At 41.9% G+C, this 17,702-nt stretch overlaps 2 protein-coding genes across 3 annotated transcripts; both read right to left on the bottom strand.

Moving 5' to 3' along the window:
- Positions 1 to 86: 86 nt before the first annotated feature.
- Positions 87 to 4,570, bottom strand: fdps (farnesyl diphosphate synthase (farnesyl pyrophosphate synthetase, dimethylallyltranstransferase, geranyltranstransferase)). Of its 2 annotated transcripts, XM_085176621.1 has the most exons (10): positions 4,376 to 4,570; positions 3,783 to 3,935; positions 3,559 to 3,699; positions 3,210 to 3,290; positions 2,958 to 3,080; positions 2,237 to 2,325; positions 2,073 to 2,145; positions 1,909 to 1,986; positions 1,651 to 1,785; positions 87 to 690 (listed from the first exon to the last, which is right to left on the bottom strand). In XM_085176621.1, exons 1-10 carry the CDS (start codon positions 4,376 to 4,378, stop codon positions 490 to 492), a joined length of 1,077 nt encoding a protein of 358 aa, XP_085032747.1. In that variant the 5' UTR covers positions 4,379 to 4,570; the 3' UTR covers positions 87 to 489. The 2 variants fall into 2 exon arrangements, with proteins under 2 accessions (XP_085032747.1, XP_085032746.1); XM_085176620.1 differs by lacking the exon at positions 4,376 to 4,570 and having other exon boundaries at positions 3,783 to 4,310.
- Positions 4,571 to 4,872: 302 nt separating this feature from the next.
- entrep3 (endosomal transmembrane epsin interactor 3) lies at positions 4,873 to 17,536 on the bottom strand. Its single transcript, XM_085176617.1, has 15 exons — positions 16,826 to 17,536; positions 15,716 to 16,677; positions 15,566 to 15,622; positions 15,070 to 15,177; positions 14,806 to 14,919; positions 14,598 to 14,705; positions 13,536 to 13,696; positions 13,312 to 13,411; positions 13,161 to 13,233; positions 10,144 to 10,441; positions 9,710 to 10,047; positions 9,587 to 9,628; positions 7,975 to 8,150; positions 7,730 to 7,870; positions 4,873 to 7,642 (listed from the first exon to the last, which is right to left on the bottom strand). The coding sequence occupies exons 2-15, from the start codon at positions 15,947 to 15,949 to the stop codon at positions 7,388 to 7,390; spliced, it is 2,205 nt and encodes a 734-aa protein (XP_085032743.1). The 5' UTR covers positions 15,950 to 16,677; positions 16,826 to 17,536; the 3' UTR covers positions 4,873 to 7,387.
- Positions 17,537 to 17,702: the final 166 nt, after the last annotated feature.

Genomic DNA, 17,702 nt, shown 5'->3' with positions numbered 1-17,702 from the left:
GCAAAATAAAACCAGGATGTTTGGAAAAGCTGTGTCTCTTTAAACAACGTAACACCACACAAAAAGATGAAATGTACACAACCATGTTTGTTCATACACTATATATTATTTATTAAAAGCAATAAATTCTTGGCTAGTATGGACTTTAAACACTATAAAACATATGGAACAGTTTGTCAGTTTTCATCATCTGTCCTCTGCCATCAGCAATCAAAAAAAACATTAACCCATCATCCCTCTCACGTGTTCCTCAGTTCAGGCAAACACTGAAGTTAAATGAGACCCTTTGTGATTCACTCCAAAGTTATCCTTCCATCTATCAGTCAGATTCCTCTGACAGAGGACATCGTCTATTAAACGATAACTCAGTCCTGACTGAGTTACACTGCTGAAGTCTGAAACACTTTATTTAAATAAGAGATTCATAAGAGTCACCAGACTTGTGTATTTGATGCTGTTAACATATTTTCTACAAAGCAGCAAGCCCTCTCACTTGTTTCTCTTGTAGATTTTTTGGGCAAAATTGAGGAAAACAGAGTGAGGAAGGTTTTGTGCGTGGCTGGCGATGAGTTTCTGTAGGCGCTGGTAGCTTTCCTCTTCATATTTTTGGTACAATGATGGCATCTGCAGGCTGTTGTACAGTGCTTTGACCTTTTCCACACTGGCTTCATCATGTTGTCCATAACATCCCTGAGGAGATCAAAATGAACTTGTTAACACTAACAAATGACTCTAGTCATGAGTCTAAACAAGGTGGGAACAGATGAACGTCAAAGAATTAAAGGTGTAGACGTTTTAATACCGACTTAAACTGTACCAATGATTACATACATCAGGGGAATTTTCTGGATGCCCAGAACATTGAATATCTGAAGTAAGCAAAGTTAAGGGTAAGATTAGCAATTTTATGTCATATGACGCAAACAAAGCTGAACCATTACTCCACCAGAAACTAGTATTGATTTCTTGTAGAAGACGCAAGCCAGCAATGCGAGCTTTAGAGCATAGAGCTGCACTAAATCGAGCTGCTGTGTAGTTTGTTGTAGTTGGATGTATCTCAACTTGTTGTACAACAAGCAGACAATAGAGTGTAACCGTTGACTAGTCTCTATGGCATGTGACTGAGGCCCTAGCAACATCTGGCGATGCCAAGGACTAATTTCTGCAACCAGCTGACATGAATAATGAAGCTACCCCGGCAGAAGATCTAGATGTTTATTCTATCCTACTGCAGAGTCTAACGACGGTATACACAAACAGTGGTTACTCTCTTGTCCGTATGAAAATTCTCTCTAGATGAGATGCTATGTTAACTCAAAATCACCCCCTTAATTACAAAGTAATATTACAAGAATGTAAGGGACAGGGCTAGATAGAGAGATTGCTACTTTCTCTGCAACATAATGTATTAATACGGTTAATAGTATTATTTTGCTCATTATATCAGTTGATTTAAAAAAGAAGTTTTAAAACTAACAACCATACAAATTGCACATTTAAAGGATAAAAAACAAGAGCACGTACAGCTAAGCATCATCAAAATAAAAATTCTACACAGTGGAATTCCTGTATGTGCAGCAACCCAACGCTGCCACATATTTATTAATTTTACATGATCAGAAGAGAAGCATTTATTTAATGAGGCCCAACCTCCAGCTCTTCTCTCTGCTTAGGAGTCATGATTTCCAAGGCTGTCACTACCAGCCAGCTGCATTTGTTGTCCTGAATGTCTGTGCCAATCTTTCCTGTCACAGCAGGGTCACCATAACAGTCCAAGTAATCATCCTGTAACAGAATACATCAGATGGTCATTAAAACAGAATAGTCAGCAGCGTATTATGCAACACGTGCAGCTAACGAATGGGAAATATTATGCTATGAAGGTCAATGGTGAGGAAAAGTAGCTACTTGTATTTGAAAGAACTCCCCCATCTCAAGCAAGATGTGCTTGGCGTTGCTGTGCTCTTCTTCACTGTTGATTCCTGCCTGGAAAAGAAAAAAGGTACAAAGAGTGTTTTAAAGCTGTATTATTTTACCTCCATTTTTATGCAACATGAAGTTGACACACTCACCATATACATCGCAGCTGCCACTGGGAGGTAAAATGAATAAAAGGCAGTCTTGTATTTTACGATTGCTTTATACCTTAAAGACAAAAAAATGAAAAAGAAAAGAAGAAATAAATACTTATTGCAATAAACAACACTCATCTTTCAACACTCTCTCCCCTTCTTGCCTTTCGATGGTGAATCTGTTGAGGTCAATTTGTCTGGGTGGAGCAGTCATGAGATCCAGAGCCTGACCGAGTTCTGTCTGGAAAGTGACCTGAGGGGAAAAGAAAGTAGAAAACACACAAGGTAAGTAAAAACTCACAAGTTCTTGAGTTTCTGAAATAACTGGTCGGTCACTTAATAAGCAAATGTTTTGACAGCTGATGAATAATTTGAGAGATTTTAATTAAAGAATTAGGAAACTGTGTTGAACATTTTGTGGTTAGTTTTTATGACAATCTAAATATGCAGGCTGATTAAATTGGTTGGCTGAACAAAACACACATCAGCAAGATGACAGTGTTGGCTTGAGGAAAATGTTGTAAAGGACATTTTTTCTCTTCCCTCTATGGCAGCTGGGAAAGGCTCCAGCCACCTCCCCACTGCCACGAACGGGATAAGCGGTAAAGAAAATGGATTGAAGGATCTTTTGCATTTTCTGAGGAGTAGTTTGTGGACAGTGGACAATGCTGAAGATGACTAAGTGTTGAGCCGGATTTAACTATGTAATAATATATTGCTCAAGCTGGACATTTGAGTGAAATCATGCATAACCACAGTCATAACCTCATAACCATCAGCAGTCTCTCGGTTGGCTTTTAAGAGCTGTTACTGCATACATTTTACGAACGAAGTGATGAATTTGCTGCCAGATGCACAAGCACACTTTCAGCCAAGAAGACTCACTTCGTTGAACAGCTCCAGGAGGTGAATATAGTAGGGCTGATCTCTGCAATATCTGCGAAGCAGTCTGTAGACTGACCCCTCTAACAGAAAGGAATCATTAATGGCATCCAGACCTATTCCATCCTAAAAAAAACAAACAAAAAACAAACAAACCAATAGGTAGGATTTATATAGGTAACCAGAGGGAAGTGGGATAATAACCACAGCACAAACTCATACTAGTCTCCTTTTCTGGAATATATTAAGTCTCACCTTCTTGTACCAGCAGGGTTGCCCTCTCCGAGTGACAGATCCATCCATGATGTCATCTGCCACGAGGAAAAATGCTTGAAGCTGCAAGTATCAGACACACAGTGGCAACACCTAAATTAGAAAACGTAGCACTTGTGCAAAGTGTCAAGGCTACAGTCAAGAGTCTGCTCGTGAGAGAAAGTTTTAAAGACACACGACCTGCATATTCCAGCTACCTTCCTGTCAATTTAGTAAAATCCAGCCTCAACAATGATTAAAGATAAATCACGATTAAACATGATTAAATGGGTAAAAGATTAAATGAAATACTGTCAGACTTTTAATTTAGCATGCCATACCAAACCCTCACCAGTTCAATGCACCAGCCGACCAACAGAGCCCGCTGCACGGTGTCCTGGGTAAGCTGGGAGGGCGGGACAAGCTCCCTGAGTGAGCCAATCACAGAAAGGCCTCGGTTCCTCTTTCCTCCAGGAGTGTTGTATACCAAAACCTTAAACAAAAACACATATGAACATCTACATATCATTGTCCCCCTCTGCTAAACGAAAAAAGAGACCAGTCATACATACTTACCTCTCTCAGTCTTTTCAATGCGTCTGCCAGCACGGGATCAGTAAAGTCTCTCTCTGTGAGCTCTGTGACGAGCTCCTCAAACTGGTCTTCAAACAGCTGAGGGTCTGAAAGCAGAGGCTTCTTGTTGTGCGTCCCATTGCAAACTCTGTCTCCCTGCAAAGACGAGATGCACAGCAGGTGAGAGGTGTTTCTTGGCCTGAGGGGGGACACGGTCAGCCAAATGGTCCGGATAATTTTATGGGCACTGGAGACCCAGCTCAGCAAGCGTCTCATTACCCTTCAACCGTGCAATTGTGCCGACCAGTAACAAACGTTTCTATAGGTAAAGGTAAATCACATGGTTGCTCCAGATTAGGATCAACCAGGTGACTGTAACACTACCAGTTTACTTTAACACTACTAGGCCATGGTCTATCCAGCAGAGTGGATTAAGCTAAAGAGAAACTATTATTAGCTAGCTAGTTCCGTTATCATGAAAAGAAGCGTTTGCTGACTTTGGCTTACATCGTTTTCCTTCATTCACTCTGTCTTCTAGGCTAGTTATAACATAACGAATGAAAATGTTTCTTATTCATACAAATGCCTTTACTCACCATAATAACACCGCCCTGTAATCCCAGACTGCACGATGTAATACAGTATAAAATGCCGGTCTTCACTTTCTCAGTCTTGTTGTCAAACTGGAGTCTGTGAACGTCTCCTAAAACCAGGATATCAGACTGTAGTTTGCTGTCGCGCTGCTGTCTGTTTTATTACACCGCAGTCGAACTAAATGCCCCAGTGTTCCTTGCGAGTGGTTAAATATGGGCGGAGATTTTAAAAGGCTCCATTTGACATTAAGGGGTTTCATTGGTTTGGTGCATCGAACCAGGATGGGCTTTCACGATGGCTAACCAATAGGACTTGAGAAGAGGCGGAGCTTAAGTGGAGTGGCAAGAGTGGAGAGAGGAGTATGATAAAGCAAATGAAGAAATTTCTATACTGTATTATAGTACACAGTAGTATACAGTATATAAGAAAATGATATGATCCTATTCAGTACATAGATAATTTCTATACTGTATTTTTAAAATAATATATTATATCCTAGTTTGTACTTATATACAACACAGGTATTTTACAGTGTCTTGAGCCACTCCTCATTTCTTTCTATTTTGCTTGCATGGAGCAAGTAATTTTTAAAGTGATCTTGAGCAATAGCTGAAGCTTTTTTAAAGGTTTTGTTTTTCCTTGGACACTGACCACCTTTTCATTAATTTTCAGTCCAGTCATCGTATCTTGCCATTTTGAGATTATTATTATTATAAATATTACTTTATTTTATTGTTTGTTAATCCAATTTAATCTGACCGGATTCAAGCATAAAAATGCACCTAACGCATGAGATGAACCAATGTTGTGTCTACACATACCAGACAACTTTGCAAAGAAACAGTTTAAATTGTATCTTGAGGCTCTTTGTTACTTGCAGTCTCTTGGAAAAAAACATAATTTGTTCTTATTTCTTTAGCTGAATCTGGAAAATAGGTCTTTTGATCCACCATTCAATACCATTTGGAAAGTATCTGATTTGGTTAAAAACTTATTTTTTTCACCACGACAGTGAAACCACATACACTGCCAATGCATTACAAGCATACCTGGATAAAAAAAAACACACATATGATTAGTCATGGACTGGCCTCCTCAGAGCCGTGGCTTTATGTTGATAGAGAATTAAATGAAAAAGCAGCCAACACCCAAAGAAAGGATTTGATTGTCCTTCTAGAAGCCTGGACAACAATCCCTCAAGACTACATAAGAAATTATAAGAAATTTTGCCTAAGACAGTTCAGGCTCTGTTGTATATTTACTATTAACTAAATAATAGCTGCTTAAAATTGACCTTGCTGAAGACTTTTGCACAACACTGCATTTTGTCTATCATTTATTTCATTTCATGAAATACATTGACACTGCATTTAAAATCTGGAATAGGTGTCATACTTAGATTACATTTATTGTTCAGGTCTCAAGGCTCTGTCCTGTTAAGCCTGCAATACAGATATACATTTCTTGAAATAAATTATGTTTTATGCAAGACAGGAGGTAGAAACACAGCTCAGTGCCTTTATAGGTGTATGCATGTGCCTGTAAGTGTGTATGTGTGTAAATCTTTAAACTTAGTTACATACGTATGAGTGTATCCAAAATGTGCCTTTACTGATACGTATTCAGTATCATCACTTGGTGAGCACACCAGAAAGTCTTTCTAAAGAAAAAAAGAAATCCAATCTGATACAAATATATTATTACACTTCAAAATTCAGTACCCAGAGCTGCCAGACCCATCATAAATTCCCTGTCATGAGAGTATCTGGAAGATTTTCTTTTTGTTTTGTCATTCAACTAACCACCAGCAACCCGTAGAGTCCACAGGGACATGTGCTAACACATTTTGTGAAGCCTGACCACTTAATCAATTCATCTGTACATTTACTGCGAGAGACTCTTCATATCATCGGAGTACAAGTTACACCTATTTATCTTACAGGATCAAGCTGCTTTAGCCAGTGTCACATATTGAAACTCGATTAAAATCAAATTGGATACAGATGCATGTTTGGAGCCCGTGGGAGCGCTGCAGATCCTTGTCCTTAGAGCTAGCTATTAAAACAAATACATTTTAACTGCCGACTATCACAGGTCTTGGGTGCAAGGGGAGGAAAAAAAAGGAAGCATAGTCAAAACATGCAGATAAAGACATTCTGAAGGACATGTTACTTAATTACACAGACAGTCAGGATTCAATGCACAAGGTTTCTGCTGTATCGCCGGTTGTAGCAAAACATGCGCACGGGCAAACGAAATGACCGTGTCCAGGGGCCACCCACAGAGAGTACATTTCACAGGCCAAGCCTGTGTCTGTGGCGTGCACTAATGTCAGTGTCTGAATGCTGGCTGCCTTATTTTTCCAAGGCCATCGTGTAGGTGGAAAAAGTGTGACTGAATTAGAAAAACACAAAATTAGCAACTCAGTAATGTGAAAGCATTTCTCATGTGTTGTCCTTTTATCTTACATTGTACTCAGCTGACTATATGATGATGCATTTTGTTTAATCAATGGAAGACAAAGTAAGAGCTTTCCTTGATCACTTCACCTGAGCGATCCCGTGAATGAATAGCAATGTACAAAAGGCCCAGAAGCATATTGCAACCCCATTGTGTAACAGACTGAGATTAAAAGTAAGTGTAAGTAAATTTGAATGCTAGTTGAGTTCCATTTCCAGTCAGAGTTAGGAGCTCATTGGTGTGGCAGAAAAGATGCTTCTGGTAGGTTGATCTTGGCCAATAGGTTCTCTAAAGAGAGCCCATCAGAAATAAACACCTACAGAGCACTGCACTGCTGTTGATCTGTGAGGGAGCTCTAAGATGTTGTTCACATGATAAAGAGCACCACTAAGTAAGGCCATTTGCACAGCTTGCTCCAAGAAACGGAAGTGAATAAGAGATAAAGGAGGGAAGACAATATCTCAATAGGCTTCTAGATATTTCCCCCTACAGCCTTGTCATCTTGCGTGCCACCTATTTTCCTCCTCCACCCCTCCTTCACTCTCCTCTTCTTTTCACAGTGCAGACTCTGAGTAGAGAGCTCCCGATGACCCATGTGGTGCATGAGGTGTCACTAATCGACGCAGTGACGCCGAGGAGGAGAAGCTTAAATCTCCACAGCTGCGCAGGTGGATCCCTTCAGGCGCCCGGCTGCTGTAGTGTCGGTTGTGACGACTGTCACTGTGGGAATGGTGATGTCCGCGTCGATGAGGATGATGGGAATGATGGTTGGCTTGTCCGCGGCTTGTGCTCCAAGGCGTTCGCAACACCTGAAGATATTTTTATGAAGTTGTGAGAAAGGGCAGAAGGTTTGCTGCAAAGTGACATAACAGCGTAATCAGGACTTCTTTTTATACCTGCTCCAAGGGCAAGTGGTTGGCACCCTCAGCTCCACTCCTTCTCTTAGGTCCCTGCCCTGCGCTGCCAGCATGCTCAGATGGGGGTGCCAGGTTACGTTTGGAGCGCTGCAAGAAGCGAGCCACCAGAACCCGAGTGACCTGACGGAAACGCAAGGAGATCAGAGGATGAGCAGACTGCACAGCCGTTCATATTTGCCACCTTACTGCTCCTGTAACTTCCTTCAAGAATTTTTTTGACTTGCCTTAAGGTCTCCGAGAGAACGGTGGCAGTCTTTAGGTAAACGTAACGGTGAAGTGGGTGCAGGTTTGGAGGGGACCTGCACCCCCGTGGCTGCTAATTTGATGCTGCCTTTTCTGGGCAGAGCAGCAACCGGAGGCACAGAAGTGCGGGGCAACAGACATGCTTCAGAGGATGGGCCTTTGCATAAGAAGAAAAAGAAAATGTTACATGCAGAGCTATAATACCCTTTTAGCTGATCCAGCAGCAGAGTTGCCAGGTCTGTGCGACAAAACAAGCCCAATGCCAAGTCAAAAATATCCTTCAAAAACAGACACAGGCACAGAGCTGTGCAGACCATTATAGCAACTTGCATAATGCTGATCTGCAGGGGGCTAAGTATGAATAAATTATCTATCTATCCATCCTCCCATCCTATCCCAGCTGTCATAGGGCAAAAGGCAAGGTACACATTAGAAAAGTTGCCAGGGGCAGGCCCATTTACTTGATTTAAAATATGGATCTCTGTTCACTCTAGACATTCAGCTAATTTCACCCAACCAGCAGACAGAAAAAAATGTGACAGTATATAGTAGTTGCAGTTTGATTGGCGAGATGCCACAGGAAAACTGTAGATCCCTCCACAGTACAGTACAATATGTGTTGATATTTTTTATTCTTGCTGTATAATCTATATAAATAAAGATGTAGGCAGAGTCCAAGACAAAATGGCAAACCAAAAAGTCCTGAGCCGGTAGGAAAACAAAATGGTGAAAAACAACCTTAACATATACTTAGAAAGGTTGGAAGTGAGGGAAACAACATACAGGTTGACATAACTGAAATTTAACAGCTAAATTACAAACATTCTGACTTTTGCTGCATAAAAAAAGCAGATGAAACAGCTGCAAAAACACAAATATTGCTGCTGATGATTCAAAGAGGTATAGTGTATATAGACTGTAGGAAGTGCTGCATGGTATTACAGAATGTACCAGACTGTCCCCCTGCTCTACTAGACAGTAAAGAGCATACTATTTAGTGTGTCTGATGGAATAATCCCCTATAATAAATTAGGCTACCTAAAACCTTATGCCTGTGATAGTGACATTAAGGCCTGTATCACGGATAATCATGGATTATTGCATTTTTCCATGACGTACTGTATCCATGACTTTGCTGCTTGAGCATTCATCCATTGGGGTCTGTCATTTGAAAAAAAAAAAAATGCAGATAAGAAGGCACATTACTGTTTCCACAAAGTGATGTCATTTATCAATATGTAATCAAATCACTGCTAATTTTGATGTTCTGGAAAAGTTTCATAAATCGCGTGCACATGGGGCTAGATCTCCATGTCTCCTCTGAAGCGTACGTTTCCAGTCGTTGCTAAGAGGCTTTGAAGAATGAGGGCAATTAGCGGTAAATGAGCTGAGCTATGTCTGATCAAAACAACTGAGACATGATTTCTTTTGGGGTTTCTCCTTCTAATTAGACAATCTCAAGTAAAGAGGAAGAAAGGATGACAGAGGTGGTGATGAAATGCAGCAAAGGTTCAGCTCTTTAACTAACTTTGTACATCACACTGCCTGATAAAGTTTATCTCATCTTTAAGGTCCATAGGAGTGAGCTCTTACCTGTGTCTATAGATGCCTTGCTGCTTCCAGAGCCAAAGTCAACTAGAGAAATGTAAGTTCAGACAGGTTATGGGATCTATAAAGCTAGTTTAAGACATGTGTTTACGTTGGTGTCTGACTTACCTGTCTCAGTTGAGGAGCCCAGACCTGGCTCACTGTGTGACCTCACAAGGCGTAGGAAGCCTTCCCGGTCTTTTTGTACATTCTTTCCATCTCTTTCATTCTTCCCAGCTCTCCGGTGAAGATACAGGGGTTGGTGCGGATGGGGTTGCTCACTGTTAGCAGAGGAGGATGAGGTAAGGGGAGCAGAAGAGGCTGGGATGGCTCCTTGGACTGAAGGGGTGGAGGGGCGAACTCGAATCTCTGGGATCGAGGATTGGTGTTGAGAGGTGCAACTCCCTACTGCTTCCAGCTGGGAACAGCTACTAGCCAGGATGGTCTGGCGCCGCAACACTGGAGACCTGGACGACAAAACCGGAAAATGCCAAAACATATGTTGGCATGTGTTTGCAGTTTCAACTTCTGATTTTAACCCGGCATCGGACGTTTGCACTCACCTGTATGTGGTGGTGGCTGTGCTGGGTGAGGAGCAGGAGTTGGACCGCTCTCCTCTGAGGAATCGCCTGGCTCTCGGCCCTCCTGCCAGAGGACTCTCTGGTGTTTGACACGGTGGGCCACCTAAGTTGATATACTCCCTACCATCTCCTCCGTCTCCACCCTCACTAGCGTTCCTGTTACGCCTCTCCCCTTGGTTTCTCAGCCCAACCTCCAAGAGGCACGAGTCCTCAGAGGGGGAGGAATCATCAGGGATGTCCACAATCTCTGACATTAACAGAGATCCACTGTCCATGGACACTAAGAAAAAAGGTAATCCTTTATTATGTAGGGAAAATGTTACATTTTGATTTCATTTATAGGACTTTTTAAGTAATCTAAGAAAACTCCTTACTATACCTCAGCAATAATATTGTCAGTAATAATTATGACTTAATGCTTTTTTGTTTTCTGTTGTACAACACTGCACAGAGTTTGTGGAGTTTTAATGAGCTTGAAAGTGAAAATTTGATATGACCACCTTACTTCTTCAACATAGCCTGAAATCTTTTTACGCAAGCTTTCTTGGCATTTATTTAAGTAGTGTTCAGGAATAGTTCTAGGATTTTGGAGGGACATTCAAAGCTCTTCTTTGGCTGTTGGCTGCCTTTTGATCCATTTACTGTCGAGATGATCCCAAACTGCTTCAATAATGTTGAGTTCTGGGCTCTGAGGAGGTCAGCCTGAAACTGAGTGTTCCCTTGTGTGTTTTTCTATCCACGTGTGGTTTCACTCCATTGGCAGTGTGTTTGAGATTATTGTCATGCTGGAAAATGAGCCGTTACCAATCAGATGTTTCCAGTTGGTGTTGCATGGTGGATTAAAATTCTAGGGTACTTCTGTGTGATTATATTTTCATTAGTTTTGGGAAGATCACCAACACTTGTGGCTGAACTGCAGCCCCAAACTATCGCAGAGCTTCAACCATAATTTACAGGCAGCTGTAGATCATTGTACCCAACCTCCTCTGTACATATTATTGATGATTTGAACCAAAGACTTCACATTTGGATTCATCACTCAATAAGACCTAATGCCACTGATTTTCTGTCCAGTTCTTGTGTAACTTGGCATACCTCAGCCTTTTGTCCCTGTTTCCCTTGCTTAACAATGACTTCTTGACAGCCAGACTTCCACTGAGACCATTTCTGATGAGGCTTCACTTCTCTTTGGGAATCACCTTGTTGGTGGAAAAATATTGTGTGAACAAATTATCCGTTTTTTGTGACAGGCTGTTAATAACAAAGTGTCTAAAGACACAGTTAAAAATGGATTCTTTGTTAAGTTCTCTGTTATGTGCAGATACAACACTAGTTCATCCCTTGAATTAGGTGGCTTTTCATGCTTGAATGGTCAGTCTTAAGAGGCATGATAAGCATAACCTTAACCCTAACCCCATAAATAAACATTAATCTGAAAATGGTCAGGTAGAAACTGGACTGAAAATAAGTGGCAAAGGAGCCAATCCTCAAATAAACACTTTGCAAGAACTTCTGAAAGCCTGGAGAAATATTCCTTATGCTCACTGAAAAAAAGAGACAATATGTGGCTCCTTGGAAGCAAAATATAAAGAAATGAGAGGTGGTGCAAGACTTTTACACAGTGCTTTATGTTTCATTTTCAGTTTGTCTTAATTTGAAATATAGATCTGATTTTAGTACATTGCTGACATTTGAAAAACGTCACTGGCAGAAGAGGTTTAACACTTGTGTTTAATCCAATATAAAATTAACCACACTTTATTTTTTATTTTTATTTCTTTCTTTACTCTAGCATGTAGTTTAAAAAAACGTATCTGTCCATCTTGTGGCTGTAGAGATGTCGACCTTTCTGTTGAATTGCACTAGATGGCACTTGGCTTGCAGTGCACAAAGGAACAAAAAATGGAAGAAAAGAAAAAAACAACCCAAAAATTATGTAATGTCATAACAACAGTACTGTCCCATTTCTGAAATTATGACGAACAAAAAAAGAAAAAGATAGACAGAGTTCACACCAGTCATATTTTTAAATAGCAGGTTAACACTGGTGTACCTAAATCATCTGTTTGTCTACCTGTTTAGAACAGAGTATTATTAATATGATTAGTAACACCTATATTAAAATGCTATCTTGTATGGCTTGAAAATTGCTTTAATTAAAATATGTGTATTAATGTTTTGGTCTTTTTACAATCATGTAAGCAAGGTGTTACATCCTGTGAGGACATGGGAGTGTGTGGGCGTGGTGTTGTCCTCTCCCTCTCCTCCTCCTTCTTTCTTGCCCCTCCCCTTGTCTCTCTCTGCCCCTGCCTTCTCCTTTAGGACACACCTGCTGCTCATTTGCCCTTGTTGACCACCAATTACCCTCAGAGGTGATATAAGCTGGAGGAGCGCAGTGTGGATGTGGGAGAGGCTTCTGGTAGTTTTCCCTCTGTGCTGGTCAGTGTGCGATACTGGTCTAGGTGTGGAAAAGGCCTGCTGTGTGTGTGACCAGCCCCACCGTGCGTGGCTCTTTGTGAGTAGCTCTTAACTGAGCAGTGGTTTTCCTTAAGTGTCGGTGGCCTCCATTATTTTGTTTGGCCTGCCTAGTAATTGCTAATAGCAGCGTTGCTGTCTTTTTCTGTTGAAGCCTTATAGTTGTTTTCTTTGTTGAAGTGGTCACCATCTCTTTGGGTTGGCCTGTCTGATTTATCATTAAAGCAGCGATAAATAAAGATTTATTTTGTGTTAAATACCTCTGCCTGGCGTTCTTTTCATTTCAACCCGGATCCACTTGTTACTGTCCCCCACCCTCTTTGCCTATCTTTCATGTGGGGACGTAAGGCTAAATAAAAATCTGTATATTTGGTTTGGGAGTGAAGTACCCCTTCAAGTTTGGAACTAGTTTTTAAAATGATAATTATGTTGATTTTTAGTAACTTTTTCTAATAATTTTCTAATAGTTGTTTTTTAATATTCCAAATGCAAATGGCTCTGTAAAACATATTCCATTAGCTAACCTTCTCCACTGAAGGCGGTGGAAGTTCCTCTCTCTCCAGACAGCTCAGTGCCGTGGGGGTCAAACACTGTGGCCTTGATAGTCACAAAAGACAAAGATCAGCTTCACATTAAGTCCATCACACAAAAACATACAAGTACACACATACTTACCTGGCTGGCAGCTCTCTGTCCCATCACAGCTTCATAAGGAGGAGGGCAGTCAGTGGGGTAGAGGGGAACGGGGCTCTCCATGGAGCCATTATAGGTGATGCTAAATGTGGATTCAAAAATATCAATCATTTGGTTTTACAAAATGTAGCCCAATCATGTAAGTGAATGGCTACTAAATGTCGAACACAAGTGATATTGATGCATTTTAAGTGCATGTTTAGTACCTCTGAGCATCTGTCTCAGAGCTGCAGGTGTACTCAGGAGGATAGTAGGGGGGTGGAGGGATGGGTGGAACAAACTCCTCAAAGTCCATGATGTTGGTCAGGAAGGCATCCTGAGGAGTGGTGCATTCTGGGTTGACAGACCGAGAGCGATGTGGGGCCAGCTGGGCAGGAATAAAAAAATTGGGTACATCTTTAAAAGATACGGTGTTGTGAAAAAGTATCTTCTATCTTTCTGATCTCTTATTTTTTGGCATATTTGTCACACTTACATGTTTCAGATCAGCAAACAAATTTTAAAATTAGACAAAGATAACCTGAGTAAATACAAAATGCAGTTTTTAAAGGATGAATTCTGTTATTAAGGGAAAAAAATATGCAAACCTACCTGCCCTACGTGAAAAATTTGCTGCAGTACTTGGACGACTTGCCTTAGCTGAATGAACCATGAACTCTGCTCTCTATCAGAAAATCCTGAAGGACAATGTCCAACCATCATTTCATGCCCTGAAGCTCAGTCACACTTGGCTTATGCAGGAGCACAATGATCCAAAACACACCTTAATGTCCATCTTTGAATGGCTAAAAATGACAAAATTAAGGTTTTGGAGTTGCCTAGTCAAAGTCCAGACTTAAATCCAATTGAGATTATCTTAAACAGGCTGTGCCCTCCAGTGTGGGTGAATTAAAACATTTCTGCAAAGAACAGTTGGGTCTGATGGCGAGTTTGAAAAACTCATTGCCTATTACTACAAACGGTTGATTGCGGTTCTTGCTGCCAATGGTGGCACAACCAGTTATTAGGTTTCGGAGGCAATTATTTATTCCCTTAATAAATCATTTAAAAACTGAATTTTGTATTTATTTGAGTTATCTTTATCTAAATGTTTAAACATTTTTCAAAATCAGAAACAGGTAAGTGTGACAAATATGCAAGAAAAGAAATCAGGAAGGGAGCAAATGCTTCTTCACAGCACTATATATTTTCTAATCTCTTAAGGCAGCAGTCCAGCACATTTGCAGGGTCCACATTTTAAATGTAAAATGTGCTGAATCTGTTCCTACCAGGTGCAGGAGGTCCAGGGAGAATATGTGGATACTGCAGGTCACGGTGGACAGGGTACAAATGATGGTGGAGAGAATGCTGAGACCACACGCACTGAACAAAAGGTCCTGTAGAGACGATGCATTCAAAAGAAAACAAAATCTTAGTTTGTGTAATCTTTTATGTGGAAAATGGATTTCCAGTGTGGTCAAAAAATATTCTACCTACCTTCAGCTGTTTTCTGACTGAGTGGCACCCATTATCCTGGTTGAGGACCAGCTTTTCCTCATCTGTGGAGCAGGGGTCTGTGCGTGCACAGCACACACACAGACCATTTTCCACCTAAACACATTGGATTGGTGTAAAGCACTAATCGGTAGACCAAAAGTGGATATTTGCAGCTATTTCTGTCACGTTCTCCATGCATCTGGCTAGAAGGGCATCTAAGCATGAAGGTAGAAGACAAAGCTTGCATAATATTGCTCACTGTACCTGGCAGGTGAGCATGGACTTGACCATCTGTGCATTCTGACAGGACAGCATTGAGCCAGCTAGACTGAGTATCACACACACTGCAGACAGCAGCATAAACAGTGACACCTGTGGAGATACACAGAGATGATGTTTGAGTTAGAGCGTGGCATTCAACCAAAGACCACGGCAGGATATCTCATGGTTCAAGATGCTTTCAACCAGAGTAAAGAACATGTTCAATGAACAATGTTCATTCTCTCCTGAATGCACTGAAATCTTAAGCCTGCTAAGTGTTTTACTTCATGTGCACAGTGTAATCAAAATATAAAATATGATAGATTTTTTTCATGCAGATATAGAATTGTTTAAAACACATAGTGACAAAACACCCCAGTACAAAGACCCTCAATTATCAGTTATGTAAGAATGCACATTTTAAACTCCCACTTTTATGCCAAAAAGAATGAAAGGTTTAAAATTCTCAGAAAGATTTGATGCAATGTGCTACACATACCACCAGCGTCAGAGGTCTCCTCCATGAGATTATTCCAACAATCCCTGATGCCACCACCTGAAAACAAAAAGCATGTGCACCATGAAATACCTCCTTTAGTATATCTGCTGTAACATACTGTTGTTTGTTTTCAGTACGAGTTACACTTACAAAGAAACCAGCCCAGAATGGACAGGACTGCCTTACGCGGGGAGTGGTGGTGAAGGCCATGCTGGTGAAAGAGAAGGCCAGGACCATTGCTCCCAAGCCCAGGTGGCAGAGCCCCAGGTAAAGGAGCAGTCGGGCCCCACCAGGCCCCCGGCCAGACATGCCCCTGCGGCTGTCTGACCAACCCCGGGACCCAGAGGCTGAAGCCACGCTGCTAGAGTCTGAAGGTGAAGGCATGTTAGGCTTGTGGAGGTGGCAGGGGAAGGTTTTACGCTTACAGCGGGTTCATAAAACAAGTTGTGTGGGCAGAAGCACAGGAGAGTAGGAGAGAGAGAGACATAAATGCTGGCTTCAGAGCTCTGCTCTGTCACAGTTATGCACCAAATTCTCCACTAGCAGGTTCTGCGCAATGTCCCATGGTGCGCACTGTAGTCCAGTCAGTGAGTCCAAGAACTTTGTCAGCAGAAAGTTGAAAAAAATGAGCTGCTACCACACAGTCGCAGGCACCATACTCACCTCATCTGACGTTTCAGCTTTTACACTTTTAAGTCCACACAGCGTCTCTTTCACCCACTCAGTTCAGAAGCCAATGTAGCTTATATAGTACAGTCTACGCCATTCTGCTGCCCAGCCATTCTTTGATTAAAACGCTAACAGGCAAACTGGGCAATTCGTTTTCCTTTTAAATCTTCACATTATTGCTATTATTACTCATTTGCTTTTTGCTGCTTCCTCCTCTCCACCTCCTCTCGTCCCTCTCTCCCTCCTCTAGCCCGTGGCATTGCGGTAACTGGAGACCGGAGCAGGCCGCAAATTCTAAAGCATCTCAGAGATAGCAGCTGTTCGCTTGTAGTTTTACTCCCAGCAGAGGCGGCATGTGGGGGTCAGTCCGTGCGTCCAGTCTTGAGGAACATCATCTGAACATGTGCGCTCCCCTCCCGCGACCTTTTTATCAGCTCCTTATCCTGTCACGGAAGAGAAAAAAAAGACGGCGAGGAGATCAAAACCCTAAGATCACCCTAAGACCAATTAGCTATCCCGGCATGAAGAGGAAATAAATGTTCCATCGATTTTCAAACTGCACCAAAATAGCAGCCAGGCTGGAATATTTACCAGCAGACTATCTATCTTTGTTAACTCCACCTCGGAGGTTTTTGCGGCGGTCCACACAAGCACCTAGACCCCCCTCCTCCTCCTCTTGTTCTTCCTCCTCCGCCGCCTCTTTCCTCCCTGCAGTCACGCGGGCATCCCGTTCAGCCCGTGTGTTTGTGAATGTGTGTATGCACCCCCGACGTTTACCTCACAGCCTTTCACCAGACATCACACCAATACAGCCGCTTAGCCTTCCCGTGCCCCCTCATAGCACAGCAACTTAAGTTTATCTTTCATTATCGTGTTTGCTCGCCCCTCCCCTCTGCTGCCCTCGCATCTCTTCCTCTGTTTCCAAGCCGAGCTGTGACTCTGGCAGAGGAACGGATCGTGTTTGCAAACCACAACCTGCCCTATACGTAATGACAAGGCACGCAGAACGTGCAGCCAACTCGGTGATGCGGCAGAGAGCGTTAACACAGTCCTGGTGCTGATGCTGGGAAGGAGGGGTGGTTGCCTAGCGACAGGATCCAGCTTTTACTGCTGCAGCGACGATTAAAACAACAACAACACACAAAAACCCGAAGCTGTTGCTGTTGGCAGGAGAGTTAAAAAAGAAAGAAAGAAGAAAGAGAAATAGACGGTAGCAGAGATTCTTTGTAGTGAGAATGTGTGTCCTGTAGGTGGCTCGTCTAAAACAACCAGCGATGTGTCTATCACATTGACTGTAGAAAACATGGACAACGCGACAGCTCCCCAAAAATGAAGCCAAAACGTCTCTATCGCCCCCTGGTGTCTGGCTGCAGTATAGGTCATAAACCCAGCCTCCTCCATGTTAGCGGATGGGACTGGGGTCAGACTAAAATAAATTAATTCTCCTGAGATAATTTTTTTCCAAAGA

This window comes from Neolamprologus multifasciatus, chromosome 11 (assembly GCF_963576455.1).
Source record: "Neolamprologus multifasciatus chromosome 11, fNeoMul1.2, whole genome shotgun sequence".
NCBI lineage: Eukaryota > Metazoa > Chordata > Actinopteri > Cichliformes > Cichlidae > Neolamprologus > Neolamprologus multifasciatus.
The sequence above is the reverse complement of the archived record's forward strand: the minus strand, read 5'-3'. Positions and strand labels throughout refer to the sequence as shown.